General features: G+C 33.6%; 1 protein-coding gene across 5 annotated transcripts in view; it reads right to left on the reverse strand.

The window, feature by feature from the left end:
• Positions 1-24,071, reverse strand: part of VPS13C (vacuolar protein sorting 13 homolog C) — a 168,107-nt gene that overhangs the window by 37,613 nt on the left and 106,423 nt on the right. For all 5 annotated transcript variants that reach the window (XM_081049777.1, XM_081049781.1, XM_081049778.1 and 2 more), the window contains 17 exons: positions 23,248-23,417; positions 21,773-22,020; positions 20,231-20,460; positions 18,773-18,865; positions 16,147-16,512; positions 15,688-15,774; positions 13,788-13,943; positions 13,350-13,614; positions 12,569-12,729; positions 11,452-11,573; positions 10,642-10,936; positions 8,927-9,316; positions 7,271-7,375; positions 6,379-6,543; positions 4,628-4,756; positions 4,228-4,361; positions 2,159-2,285 (listed from right to left, as the gene is read on the reverse strand). In XM_081049777.1, coding sequence (XP_080905903.1) covers positions 2,159-2,285; positions 4,228-4,361; positions 4,628-4,756; positions 6,379-6,543; positions 7,271-7,375; positions 8,927-9,316; positions 10,642-10,936; positions 11,452-11,573; positions 12,569-12,729; positions 13,350-13,614; positions 13,788-13,943; positions 15,688-15,774; positions 16,147-16,512; positions 18,773-18,865; positions 20,231-20,460; positions 21,773-22,020; positions 23,248-23,417 — 3,243 coding nt within the window. The remainder of the gene's footprint in view (positions 1-2,158; positions 2,286-4,227; positions 4,362-4,627; positions 4,757-6,378; positions 6,544-7,270; positions 7,376-8,926; positions 9,317-10,641; positions 10,937-11,451; positions 11,574-12,568; positions 12,730-13,349; positions 13,615-13,787; positions 13,944-15,687; positions 15,775-16,146; positions 16,513-18,772; positions 18,866-20,230; positions 20,461-21,772; positions 22,021-23,247; positions 23,418-24,071) is intronic.

The raw sequence follows: 24,071 nt of genomic DNA on the forward strand, positions 1-24,071 counted from the left end.
TTACAGTAACTGAGAAAGTTTAGAAAAGTTTAAAAGGGATGACTATAAATTGGAAAACTCTAACCATCAAAATGACATAAAGTTATAATTTACTTCAAACATCTCACCAATTTTTTCAAACAGTAATAATGATTGACAGCACATAATTTTTTTTATACCTTAGCTTGAGTTACCTAGTTAGTGCTCAAAAGGCACTTAGCAGAAATGAAAATATCCTTCAATGGCACCAATGCTTATACGTTGCTTACTTGTCTCCAAGATGGACAACAGAATGGTTCAGAAGCTTTTTAGAAAAGTAACGTCAGATAAAACTAACCTAATTTATTTTTATGTTTTAATATTTTGTAACATTGAAAATATTTATATAAATCACACTGTTAAATAGTCAAAATATGATGATCAGTTTGTACTAAGTTTCACTAAGTATAGCCTTCTTGGCTGAAGGTCTATAGCACTTAAAAATATGAGGTTTGGGCAGCCAGATGGCTCAGTTGGTCACAGCACGAGCTCTGAACAACAGGGCTGCAGGTTCGATTCCCACATAGGCCAGTGAGCTGCGCCCTCCACAGCTAGACTGAAGACAACGAGCTACCACTGAGTTTCCGTACAGACTGTCAGACGGCTCAGTTGGTTAGAGGGCGAGCTCTCAACGACAAGGTTGCCGGTTCAATTCCTGCATGGGACGGTGGGCTGCACCCCGTGCAACTAAAGATTGAAAATGGCGACACACTTGGAGCTGAGCTGTGCCTTCCACGACTAGATTGAAGGACAACGACTTGGAGCTTATGAGCCCTCAAGAAACACACTGTTCCCCCCAAAAAATTTATATATACATATAAATTTTTTTATATACATTTAAATTTATATATACATATATGTGTGTGTATATATATATGTGTGTATATATATATATGTGTATATATGACTTTATTTGGTCAGTGTTTTCAGAGAAATGATTCCCTTCATTCTGAACTTAACATAAATATAACCACAGTTCATTTCAACAAACAGTACAAGTAAGTACCTACTATGTGCTTTTCATCTCATGCTTTCTTGGAATAAAATCACAAAAACAAATAAATGAAAGGTGTTACCAAGAGTATATAGGAATAATTATGTTGTTGTTTAAAATTTATCTATTGCTATGTCAAAGTAGCCTATCCAATTTTTTTTTTACTTTAGTATGCAATCAAATTTTGTAAATGTTTCAGAGATACCTATTAAGAAGACGAATTCTCTCTTTGTAAATGAAAAAATTTGATATGTATGTTGGTTCAATCTTAAGTTATTATTCAAATAATCTCTAAGTCTGTTTTTCATCTATTTGATCTGTTAAAAATTAAATGAGGTGTGTTAAAAATGTCATCAAATAAGTATGTTTCAATTGACTTCCAACATTTTAAGTTTTACATTTTGATGCAATGCTATTCATTACATGAAGCTTTATAGCCATCATGCCTTCCTTTCATATTATCATATTCTACTTACTGGTTTTAGCTTTGAATTAGAGTGTTCAGAAACTAAAATTAACAACTTTGCTTTCTTTATACATCTGTTTGCCTGTTAAATCTTTACTATCTATTCATGCTTATAACTTTCTGTGTTAGTTCGGTTAAGACAGATTTCTTATAAGTAGTATATCGTTAGATACTATTGTTAAAATTAATCTGAGTGTTTTCTGTCTTTTAATAAAAGAATTTAAACCATTTTCATTTATTGACATAACTGACAGGAAGCACAGTTTAGTTGAAAAAGTCCATGGGCTATAAAGTCAGACAGACCTGGTTTTGAATTCTAACTAGCCGTTTCTAAGTTCCAATTGTAAGAATTAATGATAATATATGAAAAGCGTGAACACATGATACACAATCAATAAAAAGTAACTGCCACTTACATATTTCCTTAAGTTTCCTTATTTTACTATAAGGGCACATTTTTCTTTATTTTCATTTTTTCAATTGTTTTACCACTGATTTTAGTTCTATTAACTGATAGCTTTTTTCTCTTTTTTTTTTTTTTTACAAAATCGTAATCTTTTATCTATATTTCTCTAATTAACATTTAGGATTAAATGGTGTATAATAGAGTATGCACAGAATATATTGTTTTTCCCCTTTCACTTTACTTATTTACAACACTCATGCACATCAAATGATACCTTTAACAGATCATGTTGCCCAATATTTGCTGCATATCTCCATGTAAGTTTTCTGGTACCAGTAGGATCTGCCCAGGCAAAAAGTCGAGCTTGTTTGGACAGCAGTTGCACTTCTTCCTGTGACCCACTGAAAACAACCAACGAAAGACTAAAATATCTTGGCATTGAGAAACTTAGACCTGTGGTTTATCGAGGTGGGGACTGGTTCAAAAAACTTGTGAAACTGCCTTTGTTAATACAACACAACTCTGCTTAAAATTAACACCCTAATATGTCCAGTAAACTAATGGTTTTAAAGCTTGAGGGAATAGAATATTGCCCTTTCTGAAGTTAGAGTACACTCTAAATTGATGCAGCCAAGATCACCTCAATGGAATTCATTGTGTAAACAGACTGGTATGACAGAGTATACCTATGAAAAAGACTGTGAATAGTAGTTTAAGAACTTCATTCAGTGCTCAAACAAAAGCTTTTCAGTCAAGTGCAATACATAAATATGAATCGCATAAAAAAGAAATTGGGTCCATACTGTTGCCACTGTTTAAGTGTGGTCAGTGGACCAGCGGCATCAGCATTACCCGGGGGCTTGCTGGAAATGCAAAATTCTAAAATTTACTAAACCTAAAATCTACTAAAACAAAATGTGCATTTTAACAAGATTTTCAGGAAATTTTAAAATAGATCATTCAAGTTTAAGAATATAATACAAAAGACTTTCCAGAGAACTTAAAAAAACAAAAACACAGTAACTCAATTAGGTTTTAATCCTACTCTGTGCTTTTATCTCTCAGTGGATTCAAGCCACGAGAGTTAAGAATAGGTAAATCTGTAAGGCATTATTTTATATTTATATACATATATAATTATTTATATATGTAGAATTACTTTATATAAAATAATGCTTTGGAGATTTATAATAATAATTCTTTGCAAACATGTATTATATATTATAAGGGTTTAAAACTATCTGTTATGTCATTATATAATGGTATCATCCAAACCAAATGATAGGACAAACAAGACCAACAAAATTCCTATCAGCCTGTACTATACATTCAACACCACTACCTACTCAAATTCCTCCCATTTAATCTTCTACTTCCCTTATCCAAAACAAAAAACCCACACACAAATGAATTTATAGGGAGAGGTTCACTGAGAATTATCAGATTACAAAAGAATAATAATGTTTAAACAGGTTCACAATTCCTTATATGCAATTCTAAAATTTAAAAAGCTCCAAAAGTTCAAGATTTTCCTGTAAGTTTGGTGTCAATAGTCATTTGGCAGGGCGGGCCCGGTGGCTCAGACGGTTAGAGCTCCATGCTCCTAACTACGAAGGCTGCCAGTTCGATTTCCATATGGACCAGCGGGCTCTCAACCATAAGGTTGCCAGTTCAATTCCTCGAGTCCCGCAAGGGATGGTGTGCAGCGCCCCCTGCAACTAAGATTGAACGCAGCACCTTGAGCTGAGCTGCGTCCCAGATGGCTCAGTTGGTTGGAGCGCGTCCTCTCAACCACAAAGTTGTCGGTTTCGACTCCCGCAAGGGATAGTGGGCTGCGCCCCCTGCAACTAGCAATGGCAACTGGACCTGGAGCTAAGCTGCGCCCTCCACAACTAACACTGAAAGGACAACAACTTGAAGCTTAATGGCACCCTCCACAGCTAAGATTGAAAGGACAACAACTTGACTTGGAAAAAAGTCCTGGAAGTACATACTGTTCCCCAATAAAGTCCTGTTCCCCTTCCCCACTAAAATCTTTAAAAAAAAAAATAAAGTCATTTGGCAGCAGAATCTGAAATGATGTAAGACTGTTAATAGTTTTTAGTTATCCCAACTGATATGAATATTCTTAAGTTTTGCTGCAGAAATATCAGTGTGTTTGACAACAGAGTACTGTCTCAAAACCTGCTGAGGGTATCAGTAATAAACAGAATGTGCTTCATATTACCTTTCTAAAATCTGAAAACATTAGGAATATGAAATACATCTAGACTCAAGTGTTTCCTATAAGGGACTGTGGACCAGTAAGAGCATATCAGCTTTCCCACGGACTCTTCTTCATACCTCTGTTTATATGTGAGGGCGTCCCACGGTGTGTGGTTTATTATTAGGGCAGGTGCAGATCCCTCATGGTAATCAGAGAAGGTGATGACAGTTGAATGTTCAGCAGTGTTTACATCCACCAAGATACCTCCATTCTATCAATGGAAAAAAAGTACATTTGGGAAATTGGTTTCACTTGCACTTAACATTTGGAATTTCAATCAGGTATGTAGACACAAAAAGGTTTTCTTAAATTCTTGCTGAAAAGCACACTGGCTCTGAACTCTTACAAATATATGTATGGCATTATATATTGACATAGTACCTTCAAAAAATTAGATTTTATGGTATGCTTTAATAACATATTTTAAAGTGAATTTTAAAAATCAAGGACATTTTATTATAAAATATGAAAACGTACCAGATCTTCTAGGCTCAATAATGTGCCATTATCTTGTCGATTATAAAAGAATGGTTTGGAGGATCCTTCGCAGCCCACCACTCTCACACACAGTTTGCCTGACAAATTTTCAGGCCAAAATGGAAGGCACTAAAAATATGAAAGTTAATACCAGTCTTAAAACAATAGTGTGGTATAAATAAGATGGTAGCTAATTAAGTTTTCAATTCTAAATCTGATCGCGATTCAATTACTACTTAGTTTTTTTAAATATTCCCTGTACCTCTCATATTAAGATTACTGACAAAATAATGACTATGAAATCAAAGACACTTCATCAGAAGAACGTAGACATATTAGTCTGTATTTCCTATGGAATAATTACAATATGAGAAACTTAAGAGCTAATTGATTAAGAATATCTCAAATATTTGATCTCATCTACCACCCATCTCCCCCCTTACCCTCTGGTAACCACTAAACTATTGTCTGTGTCTATGAGTTTTTGTTTCTTCATTTGTTTGTCTTTTTCCTTTGTTCTTTTCATTTTTATATGCTACATTTCAGCATAATAATAAAAGAGACTGTCTCAAATAGCTTAAATATTAAGAACTGTAATCTTAATAACACGTGCTTTGTACATATCCCACTTGAATTACTTTAATGCACTATGAATTCTTTCAGAGAATCTTTTCCAAGATCAACCAGAAAATCAACTGAAGCCAGAGAGAACACCACAGACATTGCTGGAAATCCTGCCACTATCTTCCCAGCTGTTTGATGATCTACACCAGATCATATACCTCCATGAGCCTCAGTTTTCTATAAAACTGAGATTTTAGTCCCTAATAGAAAATGTCTCTCTGTTACAGAATACTTGGTAAATTCTATTTCTGAATAAAAATACTATTATCAAAACTACACCAAAGATAAAAAGATAATAGTAAGTGTTTATTTGTGACCAAATCTACAGAGATTATTCTAAGTGCCTTGGAAAGCCCATGCCTCTCAGAACTATAAATTTGTTTCTATTATAATTGGAATCCTTCCTCTTAAGCTTTTTGCTAAGTATGTTTAAAAATAATTTTAGAATCAATTTTTTTTTTGGAGATGTACAGAAGAATGGTTCTATCCTGATGGTCAGCTGGTTTGGTTCAAAACGCAGGCAAATTCAAGCACTAATGCTTGTCTTTGTACCTGTCCTCTCTCTCACTCTTTCCCTCATTCTCTTCTCCTATTGAGCAAAATTTACTTCAAATCTCACCTCTTCTATGAAACTTTCCACTCTGATCTAGACCACAATGATCTCAACTTCCAATGATTTCACTAACCTTAGAAAAGTATCTATATCCTTCTCTGTTAAGTGAGGGAATTGATTTTAGGTAATTTTTAGGGAGAATTTCAGCTCATCTATTCAGAAATTGTATAACCATCTGCAACTTAGCATAAATTATCTTTTTCTCCATGTGTTAATTTATAAGTGTCTTAAGCCCTCCAACAAGATTATACACTTCTTAAATATGAAGATTTATCTTGACTATTGAAACAATAGATAGTACATTATCTTTATGTACTTTTCATAGGACATATCAACAATTTTCTTCTTTCTTTAACATATAAGTACAGTCTGAAAAATATCTTTCAAAGTTGGCTGTCATATTTTAACACAAATATGGTAGCAAAGTGAGTATGACAAGGAGTTATATACAATTCTTATTTATATGTCTATATTTATTTTAGGATCCGTTATATTAATTAAAGGAAAATTTTACCTCTGAAGAAGCAATATAGTTCCACTTATTAGTTGGCATTGAGCCATCAGATGCAATTTCACCAACTTCTAGTTCTAACGATGACTTGTTTGCAATGGTACAAAAGGGAGTCAGAGTAACTATTCGTGTAAGATTAAAACTGCTCATTTTGATGCTAACACCAACCTGTGGGAAGGAAAGTTTATCATTTCCCAATACTTTATACAGCTTCTTGGAAACACACACACACACATACAACACACACACACAGACGTTCACACAGAGACCTCTTAAAATATTTTAAAGTAAGACTTCTTAAATAAAGTGACTCCTATTAAGCATACTCAACTAATGATTATCTTCTCACTAAGGAGAAAAATTTTGGTTTCTGAGTTTGGCTCCATCAGTAATCAATTCAAGAAATAGCCATTGGTAATTTAACTAATAATGACTTGTAATAACAGTTTTATATTCTTTACTTTTTAACATTCCAGATATAAGTTCTTTTATAATTAATGTCATGGCTCAGGTTTTGCTGCTTTTTTATTGCTACTGTGAATAAAACTAGATAAAAATTTCAAAGTGGTACTAAAACAGGTCAACTGGCATCAGACTGTTCAAATTTTCAGTCAAATTTAAGATTTAAGAAATGTTTGGCAGGGGTTGGTATAAAATGAGGATTCTAGTATATGCTGAATATTTAACCAAGTTGCTTACTTGGATGAATTCAACTCACTGTCTTAAACTTTGACAAATTCTGTTTTTGATTTGAAACTAGTGGCCATAGAAATTTGTAGAGAAAGCAGTCTTTCACATAATACTCTGAATTCAAATTTCTGTACCCCTTAATCCAGCTGATTTACTAAAGAAAATGTGAATAAAGTCAAAGATAAATAAGCAAGCAGAATCTTACCAGGTATTCCATATTGTTGGCAGGACACTTCACACACCCATAACTTCCCACTGTATCCAATGAAAAACTACTGGACCAGGCACTAGTCGAAATTTTTAATTGTACCTACACCAGAGAACACATATTATCATATAATAACCTAAAAGACTGTTTTACTTGATGGAAAGTTGCTAGACCACTAGAAATTTATTTACCATCATGGGACACAGAAAAATTTAATCAGAGCCATATTGCAAATGGCCACAGCAACTTTATGGGCCAATACAATAAAAGCACAGTTCTAACTTTCTCATTCACCTATGCAATGAGTATAGTGAATTTAAAGATTTATACCAATGAGACACTCTCTTGCTTTTAAAAGAATTGTAATGTAAAATGATATTTTCCAGTATCAGACTTACGATATAAAGCTAAGAAATTAAATTTTAGCACACAGAAAATTTATGCCTCTAACATTATTCAGCAAACACTACATGAAAGGCACTGTGATAGGCAGAATGGAAGACACCAGATCACAGTTTGCATATTCAATGAGCTTCCAACCAAACCGGGAGATGGGAAATACGTGACAATTATGATGTAGGACTCCATGTGTTAAGAGCCATACAAAATGCTATCAAAGTGAGAGGGTACAAAGTTTACTTCTGGCTATGGAATTTAGATAGCTTTATAGAAGAGACCTAACTGTGCTCCTGTATTAATCTCTATCCAGCCAATTAAATTATAGAAAAACCTGATGACAACCGGATGTCACATACATAAACAGGTAACTACAATAACATACATTCGTATTAATCAACACTCTAAGACAGTGGTTCTCAAAGCGGGCTCCCTGAACCAGCAACATCAGCATCACTTGGGAATCCATCAGAAATGCAATCATTAGACCCTACTCAGATCTATTGAATCCAACTATGGGGGCACGACCCAGTAATCTGTTTTAAAAGCCCTCTAGGTGATTCTAATGCACACTAAAATCTGACAACCACTGCTTTAAGAGAAAATGGATGGGAAACCAAGCTACACTTTAGAAGGTCAGAAAATCCTTCACACACGTTAGACCTGAGCAGAATGCAAAGGATGAAGAGCAGATAACTAGAAAAGATCATGCAGACAGGGACAGCATAAAAGAGGCATTCTAAGCAGAGGGGGCATAAACAAAAGCCTAGAGGTAAGCATTTGGGAAGTGTGTGGTAAGCAAAACCAAGATACGAGTCTGAAAAGGAAAAATGGGACAAGAGCATAATGGACCAGTCTTAGGCATTAGGTTTCTCTCTCAAAGGCCTGGCTTAGTGCTTCATGCACAGAAGGGCTCAGTTGAAATACACCAAATTCAACTGTTCTGTCTTTTGAAATGCTATTTCATCACTGGTGAACTACCTAAAATCAAGCTTTCTACCCTACACTAGCTCAAGAACAGAAGTAATTCTAGGGGCACTAGAGAACAGGGTAACTAATTCAGCCTTAGGAGACTATTGTTGTTAGTTCCTAACATCTCACTTGATTATATATTCCTTAAAAGTCTCCTTGAACCTAATTCCTATCAATGGCACCTAGCAAAAATAGGTAAGCACGGTTTTAAGGAAGGCGAATGACTCTCTAGTTTCTGAATTAGGAATTTATCTATTTTAACTTGTTGTATCAATAAAAACACACCTTATTTTTACTAAAAATGTTCTTCTTCTTGAAAGAGAATAAAATAATATCCCTGAAATCAGCTGGATGTTTCACATGAATATCTTCTGAACGGTACTGGAGAACCCGAGAAGTCTTGTTGATTAGCCAATAGGGACTAAAGATAGATAGCACCATCCGACTGCCAATTCGTCTGACATGTATTGACAGGTCGACTGTCATCACTTCTGTGGAGTCAGAAGAAAAACACACAAGAAAGAATTCGGGAAGGGTGTTACATATACGGAAATGTCCACTCCAGTTTTTGCCCTGATATTTCACCAGAACTAATTCCATTATTTCTCCACTGATTCTCGAATGTAGGATATCGGCAGCACTGCCTTCTGCTAGCTCGTGTGTTTCTGCTGTTCCCTAAAAACAAACAAACAAAAACTAAATTTGCTTAACAATTTATTAAAAACTTTTGCAATAGCAACATCGCATTTTATACACATATTAAATAACCTACCAGATTCAGATTAACCAACATGTCTAAATAAAGTACCATGTTTACATATTATGAATGTCTAATAATCACTAAGGACTAAAAAGAAAACACTACATCATAGCCAAAGCAGAAATTGTCTCTTGGCCATTCATAGGCCAACGGCTATAAGTAGGTGAATAGCCATAAGTTTTGAGAAAAAATCAGATCTGTGCCAAGAATCAAACTAGACGTAGGAACCCTGGCTGTTTGTCCATTAAAAGCTATGCCATTAAATGACCATTTAGCTGCCTGGGCTTCAGCGTCATCCTCTATTCACACACCATGCCTAATGGTTCCCATATAAATAAAATAAGGAAAGTGGTACCAAACTATTCTGACAAGCTATCTAGGTAAGGTGGGACTATTGTTTCAATGAATAATAACATAATAAATTAGGCTTTTACTGAAAGCCTCTCTTATAAATAATACTTAGTTCATTTAATTAATTTTAGTCTCCAAAAATCAGCTTTGGCTCATTCCCTATTATTTCTTAAACTGGACAGTAATTATTTTAAAGTTCAATAGAAATTTGGAACAAATAATCATAAATATAACTTTAAAATTAACTTGAGAATAAGATGAAACTTTTCTCACTGGCTTTCTTTTGCCCTTTAGCTAATGGAATTTTACTTAATTATTGTCAATAATATTGTAATAACTATGTATGGTATCAGATGGTACTAGACTTATTGGGGTGATTACTTTGTAAGCTATGTAAATGTCTGATCACTATGTTGTACACCTAAAATAATTTGTATGTCAACTGTAATTTAAAAATAAAAAATATTAAAAATAAAATGAAGAAATTATTATGGTTCTCAATTCATAGCAGATGCAGAAGAGTTGGGTGGTAGGGAACAAGGAGCCAAATTGCCTCTGTTCAAATTCCAGCTATACAACTTATTAGCTGTGGGATCTTAGGCCTGTCACTTATCCCCTCTGTGACTCAGTTGCCTCATCTATAAAATGAATCTAATAATAGTACCTATTTCAGGAGGTATTATAAGGATTAAATGTGTTAATGCATGTACAGCACATAGTATAATGGCTGGCAAATAACAGATGTTATACCAGCGTTTGCTGTTATGAACACTATTAAAGCATTGCAAGTACACCACGTAAAACACTGACCTCAACTAAAAATACCATTAAAAAAACTAGAATTCACTTCATGCAATCATAAAAATCAAACAACATGCAAGAGACATACCTCAAGTAAATATCTTAGGGAATATGGGAGAAGATTCCGCAAAGTGAGGGTTGGATAAAGATGAATAATGTAAGCTGGATCCCAGTCTTCCCCATGTGTACATATGTAGCTTAATTCATCAGGCAGAGCAACCGTATTGACTAAGAGAGGTAAGAAGTTGACTTCTACTGATGGACACTGCAGCATGCATCTGACTTCCCTGCTCCTGTGAAGTTCTTCCTTCCAGGAAATGTAAGTGGTGGATTCTTTGTACTGGTTCTCTAAGATACCAGCAGGCTGAATAAACAATTGACATCTACAGAAAAAGAAAACAAAGTGGGGGAAAAAGTTTTTATTGAGAACTTAAGAAAAAGAATCTCATTCAATCTTCTTGATAACTCTATAAGGTAAGTACTATTATTCCTATATTTACAGATGAGGAAACCAGGGCTGAGACAGGTTAAAAAAACTTGCGAAAAGTTACAATGCTAACAGATAGAGAAACTTTCTGGGAGAAAAAAAAAAACAAAAAACATCCTGTAAATAATGACAACTTAAAAAAAAAAAAAAAGTCGTTTCAAACACAAAGACAATAAAAATAGGTCTAAGAAAATTCTAAACCATCAAATACAAATTTAATCTAGTAAATTCAATGATACTATAAATAAATGTATTTCTCTATAACTACATACATATCTTAAAGCTGGCTTTTATAGATATTTAAATAATAAAATAGGAGGTTATCTGCTGGAATATAAATCCTCAATTCATAGAATTAAAAATATATATTATGAACCTTTTAAAGTTTAATATATTCAAGGAAATATCTACCTATATGAATCTAAAGGAACATGGAACTCCTCTTCAGGTCTTGCTACTCCAATGCGCTCCAATAGCTTAACATTCTTAACAGATTTATAGATGATGAATGCAATAGAGAAATGGTTCTTAATCTGTTGGACAAAAAGATATACACCGTTTAAAAAGATGTAGAAGTTCAAAAGAAAAATGTGAGCTGCACAAAATTACTTTTAGATGTAAAAAGTTTCAGTCCCAATATTGGAAGACATTTTTATTGGTAACTGAAAATTTTTAGGACATTTAAGAGCTATATATATGAAACTAGATAATTAAGTGGAAGTTGAAAATTATGAGGATATTCATATACTCTGTATGTGTATTACATGCTGATGTGTTGTTAGTATATAATGTTCTTTCAAATAACATGCACTAATTGTTAAAAGATCTCAGCCATGATATTTTCTCCACTACAAACTTTTCTCAAAGCACTATGTGACTACACAGAAGAGAATAGTAAAGGAAATATGAAAAAATTAGTACAACTCTCTTTACTACAGTGTCATATAAGCTGGAGCTAATAGCAAACTAAGAGCTAACAATGGCCAAAATTTGAAATCCTTTCATTTTTATCTGATGTTATAGGTAGGAAGAAATTTCTTTTGCTGACCATACACTGAAACCTATAATAATGCACAGTAAAGGGGAAACGGATGAAGCCTTAAAGGTCGAGAAGAAAATATATGGAATAAAATGTCAAATTATTTTCAGGGGAGATCATTCCAATATTCCTTCATGCATACTTGAAAAATTCAATCCTAACTGATATACAAAGAGAATGGAATGTTATCCTAATTAACAACCAAAAGATATAATATTGCTCAGTTTTGAATCTTTAAAGGAACAGGCAGTAAGTTTCATTAATTTTAAACCCAGGAGGCAAGAAAAATTGGCTTTAAATTAACAAGATTATGTTAACACACATTTAAAATAAAGATTATAAAAGCTGGATAGGAAATAGCAGCCAGCTCAATTTCTGAATATCAGTATTGACCTAATGCAGTCAGTTTTACTATATTCCTATATTCAGTTCAATAATTAAATATTTCCCATTATACTTAGAGAGACACAATTCACTTTAACACATTACCTGAAGAGGAGAGCGAAGGGTGATTACTTTATTCCCTTCAGCTGCATCAATCTGTACCAAGACTGAGTCAGAATGGCTGGCATTGGGATTCCGTACATTATACAATTGCCGACCAGGTCTAGCAATAGGGATTTTTGCCACTTCTGTATATCCATGTGGTACTAAGACAGAACACAAGTGAGAAGCATTCCAAATATTAATTTCACTATATTTCTGTAAGAGAATAATCATCAGCATCTCAAAATAATGACAAGAGTATTCTCTCTCATGCCTAGAAATGACTATACAATATGCTTGTCCAAGATACAGGAACTAAAAAAGAAAGAAGTTATAAATATTTTGGACACAAAACAATATTTCTTGGGGTTCAGAATGTATTAAAAAAAAAAAACACAAAATCCAATGTGTTCCTTATTCCTTCAACTATATAGGAACAATGTCACCTTTTCTTTGTAACGTGGAATTATGTCAATATTTTAGGACATCTGAATATAGTCATTCGCTCCTCATTGAACTCCTATCCTTTTTGAAGCATACCACATACTATACTGTTTAAAAACATAGAAATAATCTGGTTTTCTAAGGTAATACTTATATTAATCAAGTTTAATTTTCTCAAGTTTAGAGGAAGAAAAGAGTTTATCAACGATTTGTTTCAACCCTTTAGTAACGGTGTCTCACAAGGTATCTGCAGCAAAATATTTTTTTTTGTATTTTGTCAAAAAGAAGCCCACACCAACAATTGCAAAGACGCCTTTAAAATAAAATAAATACAGCATACCAAAGGTCAGAGTGAAGAAGGAGCTTTCTTGACGGCTCAATATAGATAGTTTCCCTTGACATGAACGTTCCATTCTGGCATATTCCAATTCCAAATTCTGAGCAGCATCAACATCATAAATATCACTTTTCTCAGCAGAGCCCATTACTCTGAGATTTTGATTGGGCTGTACCTTAATGGGAACACCTAGGGCATTTTTTACTGTAAAAGGAGCCTTGTCTTTTAAAGAGTAGTCAAAAGTAGAAGCGGTGCCCTCTGAAAAACCCTGAAAAGGAACACAACATCACAATTAAATTTTTGCAAAGTGCAAACTAAAAAAAAAAAAAATTAAACTGATTACACATTTCTTACAAACTAATTTTGATTAGAAACAAAAATAATCCATACATTTCAATTTAAAATCCCTTTTGAAATATTCCAAAGAAGAACCAAACATACTTTTGCTAAATTGTTGAAAACATTAAGACAAGTTTTGGATATTGTTATATTCATTGTATCGCCTGAAGAAATATGAACTGCTGTTTGTGGCTCAGGGAGAAAAATAAAATCATCTCCTGGCATCAAACTTTTATCGTGGACTGGATTCTTCTTTACCTGTGAGGATAAATAACATAAATTTAAGTTATTAGCCAATTATTAATAAAATCAAAATATTCTCAGTAGAGTTAAAGTCTCCTAAACTGGTCACTTTATATTACAGCTCCCCAAGTCTCATTTTCGAAAATATTCAGTGCTTCACTTTGATTTAGCGTAGATCAGCATTCTTTCTTTCAGTGTGTAGTCAGCGTATAGAGAAATGTTTAGAAATGTGCCATGAGAATACTATTCGGTGTTAAGGAAAGATGATATAGGAGCATTTGTGACAACATGGATGGATCTTAAGAGTATAATGCTAAGTGAAATAAGTCAGACAGAAAAAGCAGAGAACCCTATGATTTCACTGATATGTGGTATATAAACCAAAAAGAACAAGACAAACAAATGAGAAAGAAAAACTCATAGACACAGACAATAATTTAGTGGTTACCAGAGGGTAAGGGGGTGGGGGGTGGGTGATGAGGGTAAAGGGGATCAAATATATGGTGATGGAAGGAGAACTGACTCTGGGTGGTGAACACACAATGGGATTTATAGACGATGTAATACAGAATTGTACACCTGAAATCTATGTAAATTTACTAACAATTGTCACCCCAATAAATTTAATTACAAAAAAAAATGTGCCATGAAAATGCTCAAAGTCAGCTACAATATTTGTCTCTTGGGCAAGTCCAGAGTCACCAGACTAAGTGGTCATTACGCATTGATGAGCAATCTAAGATGACCCTGAAGTTTAAACTGGTCCTTACTAGTGATTAATATCTGAAATCCCTTCTACTTTTGACCAGTCATGCCTATAAATACAATAAGCTTTCAACCAGCCATCATATTCTATCCTAGTTTTCTGTTCTGATAGCATTTCAAAAGCCTTGTAAAATATTCTTTGTTACCCTGCCTATGCCAGAGAGATAGATGTAGGTCAGATATATTACTTCTACTTTACTGAGAGAAAATTGGGACATGGGTTAAGTGACTTCTCGTCTTTTAAAATAAGAAATCTGTTGAGTCCATTTCAGTGCCTCACACTTTAGTCAGTCTGCCCGAGAGAGGTGTGCTATGATAATTTAAGGATATATAACTCATGTTCCTGTTAATCTAGAAAAATGCACTTGGGTATCTAGGACTCTGAAGTGTTCTCAAGAAGTACCATAAAGAGATAACAAAAAGAATTAATAAACTAGAATAGTGGTTCTTAAATTTTTTGGTCTCAGTATCATTGAGGATCCCAAAGAGCTTCATTTTATGTAGATCATATCTATCAATATGTACTCTATTAGAAACTACAACATATCACTTCTCAGCCTTTTGCCTAAGATTAAGCATAGAAATTGAAACTGAGAAAATTTTAAATATTTATTTAAAAATAACAATTACAGTTAACAGATATTTTTAATGAAAAATAACTATTAAAAATATATAGTAAGAAGAGGGGCATTTACAAATCTCTTTAGTGCCCGCCTCAAGAAAAGACAGGTGGATTCTCATTTATGCTTCTGCTTTCATTCTGTTGCATATAAAGTAGTCTTTAGCAAATTCCATTGCATTCTCGCTTATGAGAGAATGAGAATGACAATGGTATATGATGTCTGAGTATCATTATGAAAAGAGTTTTGACCCCAGAGGTCCCCTACAAAGGCCTCAAGGAACCTAGACCACATCTTGAGAAAAACTTCACCAAAAAACATAAAGAAATGTGCATGGTGTCATTCTACACAAATATATTTTATGGTTTCCTTACATCAAGCCTTAAATTCCATTGTCTCTTGCCCTCCACTCTTTCAATCAGTGGCTCCCAAACAGCATGGACCTCGTTGTAATAGTGAACCTGGAGAGGCACAGAATTATAATGAGTCTTTCAATTTTAACTAGATATTTGTACAATCAGTAGGAAAAAGTATTAAGTAACTAATGTTATATGTAATAGCTATTTTAACAACATACCTAAACACATAAAGAATATAAAGAGGGTGCATTTTCCTTTTACTCTAAGTTATTGCTGTATCAAATTATTTCGCAAAAGAATCTTTAAAAAATAATGACCAAATAAATAATACTACACATCAACAAACTAAATGTTAGAATCTACTTATATATATACTTGCTGTGGTCATGCACAAACAGAAAAAAGCTCACATCTCAGTTCTGCAACTATATTTTTAAAAAGCTGATTTTGAATATACTAAATGATGCGTCGTACCTCTAGTGTCATGTCAGCAGCAGCAGCCATTAAGGAAGTCCAATTTTTAATATTTCCTGAAAACTTTGACTCTGCCAATAATAAAGGTACAGTTTGATGCCCAAGTCCACATTCTAAGGTAACTTGAACTGACTCTACAATAACAGTACAATTTTCTTCTATCAGTGGATGTTCAATGTCTTTGAAATTTTCTGTTATTTCTGTTGCCATGTCAACACCAAGAAACCAAGAGTTGTAATCACTAATAGATTTGACACCCCAAAGGTTTTCCATTTCCTTAGATGTATCTTTGGATTCATCTTCTTTTGTCTTTGGAGACATAGCAGCCATGATTGTCATCACAGTATTAAGAATTATGGGTGAAATCTTTAAAAGAAAAAAAAGCAGAAAAATTTTTAGAATGAACTCTTTCCCAAATGAAAAGAATTAATACATAACACAAAAGTTTAAAAGTAACTAATTAAAATTTTAAATATATTAAATTCTTAACTAAGGAAAACAAGAGAACCCACAAAATTATGTGTCAAGTCAACTAACTTCATAATAATCATTTCTGCTCAAATCACTCTGGACTTACGTATGTAATATTATATGTCAATTGTTGAAACCTCCAGTTACACTTAGCAATTCAGAGTAAAATTATTTTATGTGACCAGAAAAATGTAGAAGTGTCACTGAAGTTATCATTTTTCAACAAGCTGCATTAACTAAACCAAAATGTGTGATCCTCATCAAGATGTACACACATAGTTTTCATTTGTCTTATTGAAACAGGAAGCCCAAGAATCACTATGGATTTCGTTACACTTACTCCAAAATTTGCAAATTCTACCTCTGATTATCTTCAGATAGTATCTTTGCTCACCCGTTCATTTCTAACACTGTGCCTTAGTTCTACACTGACAATGTTTTCTATATCCAGTCAGCACCCTCTCAGCCCACTCTCCCCACATTTCCACCAACATGATTTTTTTGAAACCCAAATATGGGCATGTTGTTCCTATGCTTAAAATCTTCAACAATGTCCCGTAACTTTCAGGATAAAATGCAAACTCTTTTTAGCTTAGGACACAAAGCTCTTTATGACCTGATGTCTAATCATTTAGGTAGCCAGGATTTACCAAAGTTTGAGCAATTCTGGCTTAAATAAGTAGATTCCTTTATTGTTCATTCTCACAACACTTACTTGTTTAATATGCTAAAAAGATATTATATCACGAAAAGGAGTGTCTAATATGCACTGTTTCCCAAACTTACCTGTCAACTGAATTCTTTTTTTGCCTTGTCTTATGAACATCCCTTATAATCAGAGCTCTCAATCCTACAATTCCACCACACCATTCTCTCTAGCCACATGGGCACCCCTCTAAGTCCCTAAAGAGTTTTTATACCTCTGCCTTTGTGCATATTGTTGGTTCTACCTGGGTTACCCCTCTCCTCCCTCTCCATCTAACCTCCCTCAGATTTTCAAAACTCAGTTCAAGTAGCCCCACTCCACACAGCTTTCCCTGATGTCCTGTCTGAGTTAGAGACCTTGCCTATGCTCCCAACAGCACCTCGTGCATGCCTCTAGCACTGAAAGCTGGGGTCACTCATTTCTTTCTTTCTCTCTCTTGTCATTAAGTTTTTTGAAGGCAAGGACCCTGTATCCCCAATACCTTGTATAGGACACTTTTCATCCATAGTAAGAGCTCAAAAAATGTTAATTAAATAAGTAAATTGATATACAAAGAAATGGAAAAACAATCCCCCAGCATCTTATCCTAGTGTCTTAGACAAAGTACATGCAATTTCAAGTTTTCCCCTCACTTGCTACTTTAAGTCTTTAAAAAGGTAAATCTATTAACAAAATACAATGTAAACTACCAAGAATTTTAAAATATTAAGAGAAAATTGCATTGTTCTTTACATGGTAATTCAAACGACATTAGTTTGAGCCTTGGTTTAATCACTAGTGGCTATTTACCTATATAGTAAAGCTACTGTCACAACAGTTACTACCCACTTCAATTTTATCATTTGGACAGAGACAGAAATAGATTTGGAAAATTATTCTAGGTCTTCCATTGATAAGTGGTCATTTATAACTGGTCATGAGGTCACATTTAAAGAATATGAATGCCACTGGAGAACAGAGACTGCTTTTCCAATACTTCAAATGTAAGAGAGAAAAATAAGTAGATCCTAATAATTTATTTCTACCATACATCTGTCATTACAAATATTTTATAAGCCCAATAAAACATTTAATCACATAATTAAGTTCAATCAAAATATACATAAAAGCCTAAAAACTTACTACAAATAAAATTGAAATCTCATTTTTTCATCCTTCCTTCCCTTTTCTTCCCACCCCATCTCTGCTCTCCCCTCAAAACACAATCTCCCCAATACACACATACAAATGTAATTGATAAAAACTATCCTGATCATTTGTAGAGATTTAAAAGTACTCTTTCAAAGAAAATACAAATATTTGCATTAAAGAAAAATTATTTTAATGTTAGAGGTACTTATTGATTACTGAATATATGAGTAGTATAATGGTCTAGTTATGAGTGATATCAAAAGATACTGTTAGAAAAATAAGAATTAATTTTCACCAAATAATATAATAGGCACTAACCTTAATTATAAATTCACCAACTGTGATATTTACATTTTGTTTTCCTGAAGCCCATGTACATTTTTCCATAAATAAGGAACAGGGTTGTAAGACCTAAGAACAAATAAATGAAATTCACATTTCCTTAGTAATAGAACTGTTTATGTATGTAACACACACAAGAACATGTCTTAATTTGAGATCTTTAACTATAGCCTACTACAAAAGCAAAAAGGCAAATTAAATTAGCTGAAAATCTCTCTTGAGGGCTCCTCTAAACTATGACAAGTCAATGAACATTGTTAAAGGATTTTAAGCAGTACTGATCAAGTCATTTATGCCAAATTCTTAAGCAATGATGCACATTTACTACGAGAAGTTTAAAGTGGTTCCTTTTGCTAAAATATCTTTTAAACGATGCCCTCTGTAAAATATATTTTCAAGATATCTATAAAAATGAGCTAAAGACTATAGTAATCACTTACATTTGCAAAGAGGTACATGAGGAAATGAAATCAGTGTAATTTTTATGACCACTAAATCACTTGAAATTGTTATTTTCAACAAACAGTTCTGTTAATACCTTAAAAAAAAAGACTAAGGTAGATAAATGAAGAGTTTCCAGATTGCTTAGCAACAGGCTGGTCTTGAATATAATATAAGGTCCTTATTAAAATAAATTTCAACCTTTAAACTCAATGATTTACTAAAACTATAAAGCCTATATTCTCATACATCATTAAAGAAATAAAATAACCATGCACCTGAATTGAATGGGGGAATTAGTACTGCATAAACTTTCATTTTAAAAACATTAGAATTAGCTTTTAATGGAGTGATCAGTAGAGCTTTTAGACATGTCAAAAGAATGATCCTGTTAAAGAATGTTCCATGAGAAAATACAGACTAAGACAAGCACTGCAACTCTTTATCCAAGTCTCTTTGCCCACAAATATTTTTAGTGTTAAACACTGCAAATGAGTCGTGTAATCAAGTGATCTTCTTTAACATAAAATTATGAATTTAACATTAAAAAGATAAGGGGTGTGGTAATTAACCAAAATAATATTTTTCAACAATAGTTTGAAAATACAGCAAAACACAATCTCTTTTGGTCACATGACTCCAATTGAATGTTTTTCATTATATAAAGCTTTGAGATTTTAATATTCATTCATTCACGAGATATATTTTGGTTAACAAAAGAAACAGCTGAAAAGGAATGTTGATTTGTACTAAATTTCAACAGAAGACAGTATAATAAAAAGAAAACCGGTCTGGAGGTGGTCCCAGTTCCGTCACTGGCAGCCATGGCTAAATCTTTTAACATCTTTGAAACTCAACTCCTCATCTATAAAACCTCAAGTTTGTAGTAAGTAATCTCTCAAGTCCAACAGAGTTCTCACATTCCAGGATTCTATGAATTAACCATGTCTGCTATTTCTTCACTCTAAGCTTAAGATATAAGGGGATTCTTACTGTAGTAATGTTTTTTCCTCTCTTTTCTCTGAGAAAAGGGCAAGCGAGCACTTTAAGATCTTTCACAGAAGCTTCCATCATCTGTTCAAGTTTGGATGTTGAGAGAGAAAGGTCACACTGGAAAGAGGCTGTCAGAGCAGGTGCATCAGCCTTTGTCAGGTTGGCAACAAATACCACTTCTGGATCTGTGATCTTGGCCTTTAAAGTCATGTTTGGTCTTACAGCATCATCTGACGAAACAAAAATAGGAACCAAAAAAGCTGTAGTAAAGTAAATCTTGTCACTTGAGTACACGCTATCTATGGTTGCTAAACTGTTTCTAAAATCCTGCTTTAATGGATATGATGAAATTAACAACATTAATAAATGATTGATAAATACTAATGATAAATGATTATTAACAAATGCTAACCATGCAGGATAATGCAAGCTGATCCCTGTCAAAAGAAGATCATTGCCACTTTGACCTAGCAGGAATATTCAGGTTTTGAAGTTCTTTTTGTCAGAATTAAGGTGTGTGCGTATATATACACAGTGTTTCCCCGAAACTAAGGCCGGGTCTTATATTAATTTTTGCTCCAAAAGACGCATTAGGGCTTATGTTCAGAAGACGTCATCCTGAAAAATCATGCTAGGGCTTATTTTCCAGTTAGGTCTTATTTTCAGGAAAACACAGTATAACAGTCTATTAGGTTATGTTGCAGGGGCAAAGAGGAGAAAACAGGAGGGGGCATAGCAGGAAGAGGGAAAGTGACTCTGATAAAATAAACAGAAGATTATTATTTGTTTACATTGATTTTTGCCATAAAGTACATAGTTAGTGTCATTCAATCTACAGTATAAATATAGAGATATTAAACATGGTTACTGTTTAAGAAAGGTAAATGGAAAAATAAAATTGTGACCTTGGAAGTAAATGTTACTTTTCCAATTTTGATAAGTTATACACATACATTAGAGAGAAAAACGCCTGACCTTAGATGATTAAAACTTAACACAGAAAATCACTGATCTACTTGGCAATGCTGGAATAAACACTTCAGAGAGCAGGGAAGTGGCTTCAGCATACACCGAGACCAGACATCTGCAAATACTCTGGAGCTGAATGGGTCTCAGGTGATGTCTAAGGGCATCATGCTGTCCTCCAATACCCCAGCTTCTGTTTTTATCTGTTGAATTGCTCTTCAATATGCTATAATTCTTATAAATATTTTCTATGAATAAAAGATTCCCCTTCTATAAAACAGGCTACCAACCACTGACCAAGATTATTAATTCCCTCTATTTCTGGATGAGTAAAGAAATATTAATTCAGAGTTGGAACCACAGCGGAGGTTTCCTGGCCCCTAATCTCATCTGTATTTCTATTCTGCCTCTTTCTTAAAAATCTGTGTTTACCAAAATTTATCTATAAAATGTTTAAATTTGAAAAAGTAATTTTACATTCTTACATTTTCCATTTCTCTTTTTTCTTAACTGTAATTTTTGTTAAAATAAAAAACATATGTAAGTTGTCATGTATGAAAGATACACTCTGCTAACCTTTCTCTAGCTTGACTTTTGCTGTAGACGTCTGTCGTAGTGGAATCTGTACTTCTTTTGCCATACTTTCTGGATTCTGAGGCACGGCTTTGATAAAGAAATCTGCCACAGTCATCAGAAATTCCACGCTGGCACATACATACAGCTTGTCAAGAGCAGCGTCAATATGACTTCTTCCATTTTTGCCTTGTTTGTAACTTATATCAATCATAGAACTGTTATCTTGGTCATTCTTCTTATCAATCATTCTGAAAAAAATATACATCCATGATTTTATTTTTGCTAAAATAATTAAAAAGATGACAATTTTCCTATATGTCTTAATAATCTTTCTTTCACCTTTTAGTTTCTAATCTGAACAGAAAACAGGTCAGTACTAACTCGAGTCTAATTAGCTAATCAGCATCCAAGACATGGTCTCCTAATCTCTACAGCAAGATTCATGTTATTAAGCAATTACAGACTATTTTATAATTACCATGCAATACTAGAAAAACAAATCAATAACTGCTAGAAGAAATTTCGGCAATTAACACATTAATGAGGGTCTCACAAAATTTAAAAGACGCCTCTTTACATTATTTTACAAAATAAAACCCCCTTGAATGAATTTACTTCTAAACAGTATCTTATACAGTTTGAGTCCAAAAGTTTTCAATGCAATTCAAATGAGCCAATATTTATCAAGTGTCTGCAATGACAGTTCTCACACATCCTCACACACGTGCTGGAAAGAGCAGACTACCAAACAGATGAGGGCCTTCAATCAACTTTGCCTGCATAGCTGTGAACAGCTACCCCAAATGTGACACGTGAAAACTAGAAAAGCTGGCTGCATGACATCACTCTTTTCTCATGTATTCATCTCTTAGAAAAACAAAGGGCTCAGACGTATCCAGTATGTAGCCAATGAAGTCCAAGGTTAGGTGCAGCATAGTTTTTCTCCAAAAAACAACAAGTACAAACATATTATGTGCCTCATTATTTGGAAAAGAAATAAAAATATAATTAGGCTATTGATGTTCATAGCAGGTTGATCAAAGTCAATGTTTCAAAATAGGTTGATAATGTGCAAATGCTAGGAATTCCATTTCTATTACAACTTTGAAAAAAATTTCACAGAACTGTTTATAGACAAAATAAGTAAGACAAGGAAAGAGCTGTAATTTTAAGGCTTTTCAAAAAGATTCTGCCTACTGGGAACAATTTGGGAAAATTATAAAAAATTATAAAATTCTTACATTCTCTTGGTTCCTGCTTTTAAGACAGAACTCCATTTTATCTCTAAGCTCCCTTTTAATTCAAACTTCAAAGCAACTGAATGGGACATTAGCACTACTTCTTGATATTCTTCAAGTTGCAGTACGGCTAAAGACCTCTTTTGATAATACCCAGCCTCGCAATCAATGCCTGGTAGCAATGCAAGGTGCAACGTCAACCTTAAATAATGTACAGGAAATTTTGAGATGACAAACCTGGATGTTGCTCTTTCAATGCCTTCTCGGAGATCATCAAGGGTGCATGTCTTAAGTTTAATGCCAACATTCATTGAGCCATCCTTAAACATCTTCCCTGAGGAGGCCATCAAATGTAGTCTGAGTTCACCTAGCCGGAGACTGTCATTATGAAATGCAAGTTTGGATTCCTGTGGTACATTTTTCAAGCAAAAGAATCAATTATCTTTAAATATTATGTAATTACTTGTAAACATATTTCTTAATTAAGAGATTAAAGGCAAATCAGTATCACAAATTTTAAAGTATGGGTATTAAAATACAAAACCAGACCAGAGAATAATATGCATGTCTGTGAGTATATATGTACATACAAATAAATACATATGTGTGTGCTGATCCTCGACAATAGTTAATATATAAAAATTTATCTAATTTACAGTAAATGTAAATAAAAATAATCAGGAAATATTTTTGTCAATCAATCCATCTAACTAATAAATATTTAATGAGCTTTTCTGTAAAAAACACTGTGACAGGAACCGTGGGGTTTAAAAGAAATGGTAAGATATAGAGGGTGAGCTCAGAGAGCTTAAAAAACCTAATTGAAAAAAACAAAATAGAAATACATTACAAGGAACATCACAAGGAGACACTGTAAGTTGTAAATGATCAAAAAATGACATGTAATCATTTATTTATTCATACTTATATCCTCCCATACTCCAGAAAGGGTATTAAGTGATTAAGTAAAGAATAAAACATCAAACGTTCTGAGGGTCAAAGAGATCAGTGTGGACTAGGAAAAATTCATGAAGAAAGTGAGAATATAACTGAGCCTTGGA

This window comes from Rhinolophus hipposideros, assembly GCF_964194185.1.
Source record: "Rhinolophus hipposideros genome assembly, chromosome: 5".
In the NCBI taxonomy this organism is placed as follows: Eukaryota; Metazoa; Chordata; class Mammalia; order Chiroptera; family Rhinolophidae; genus Rhinolophus; species Rhinolophus hipposideros.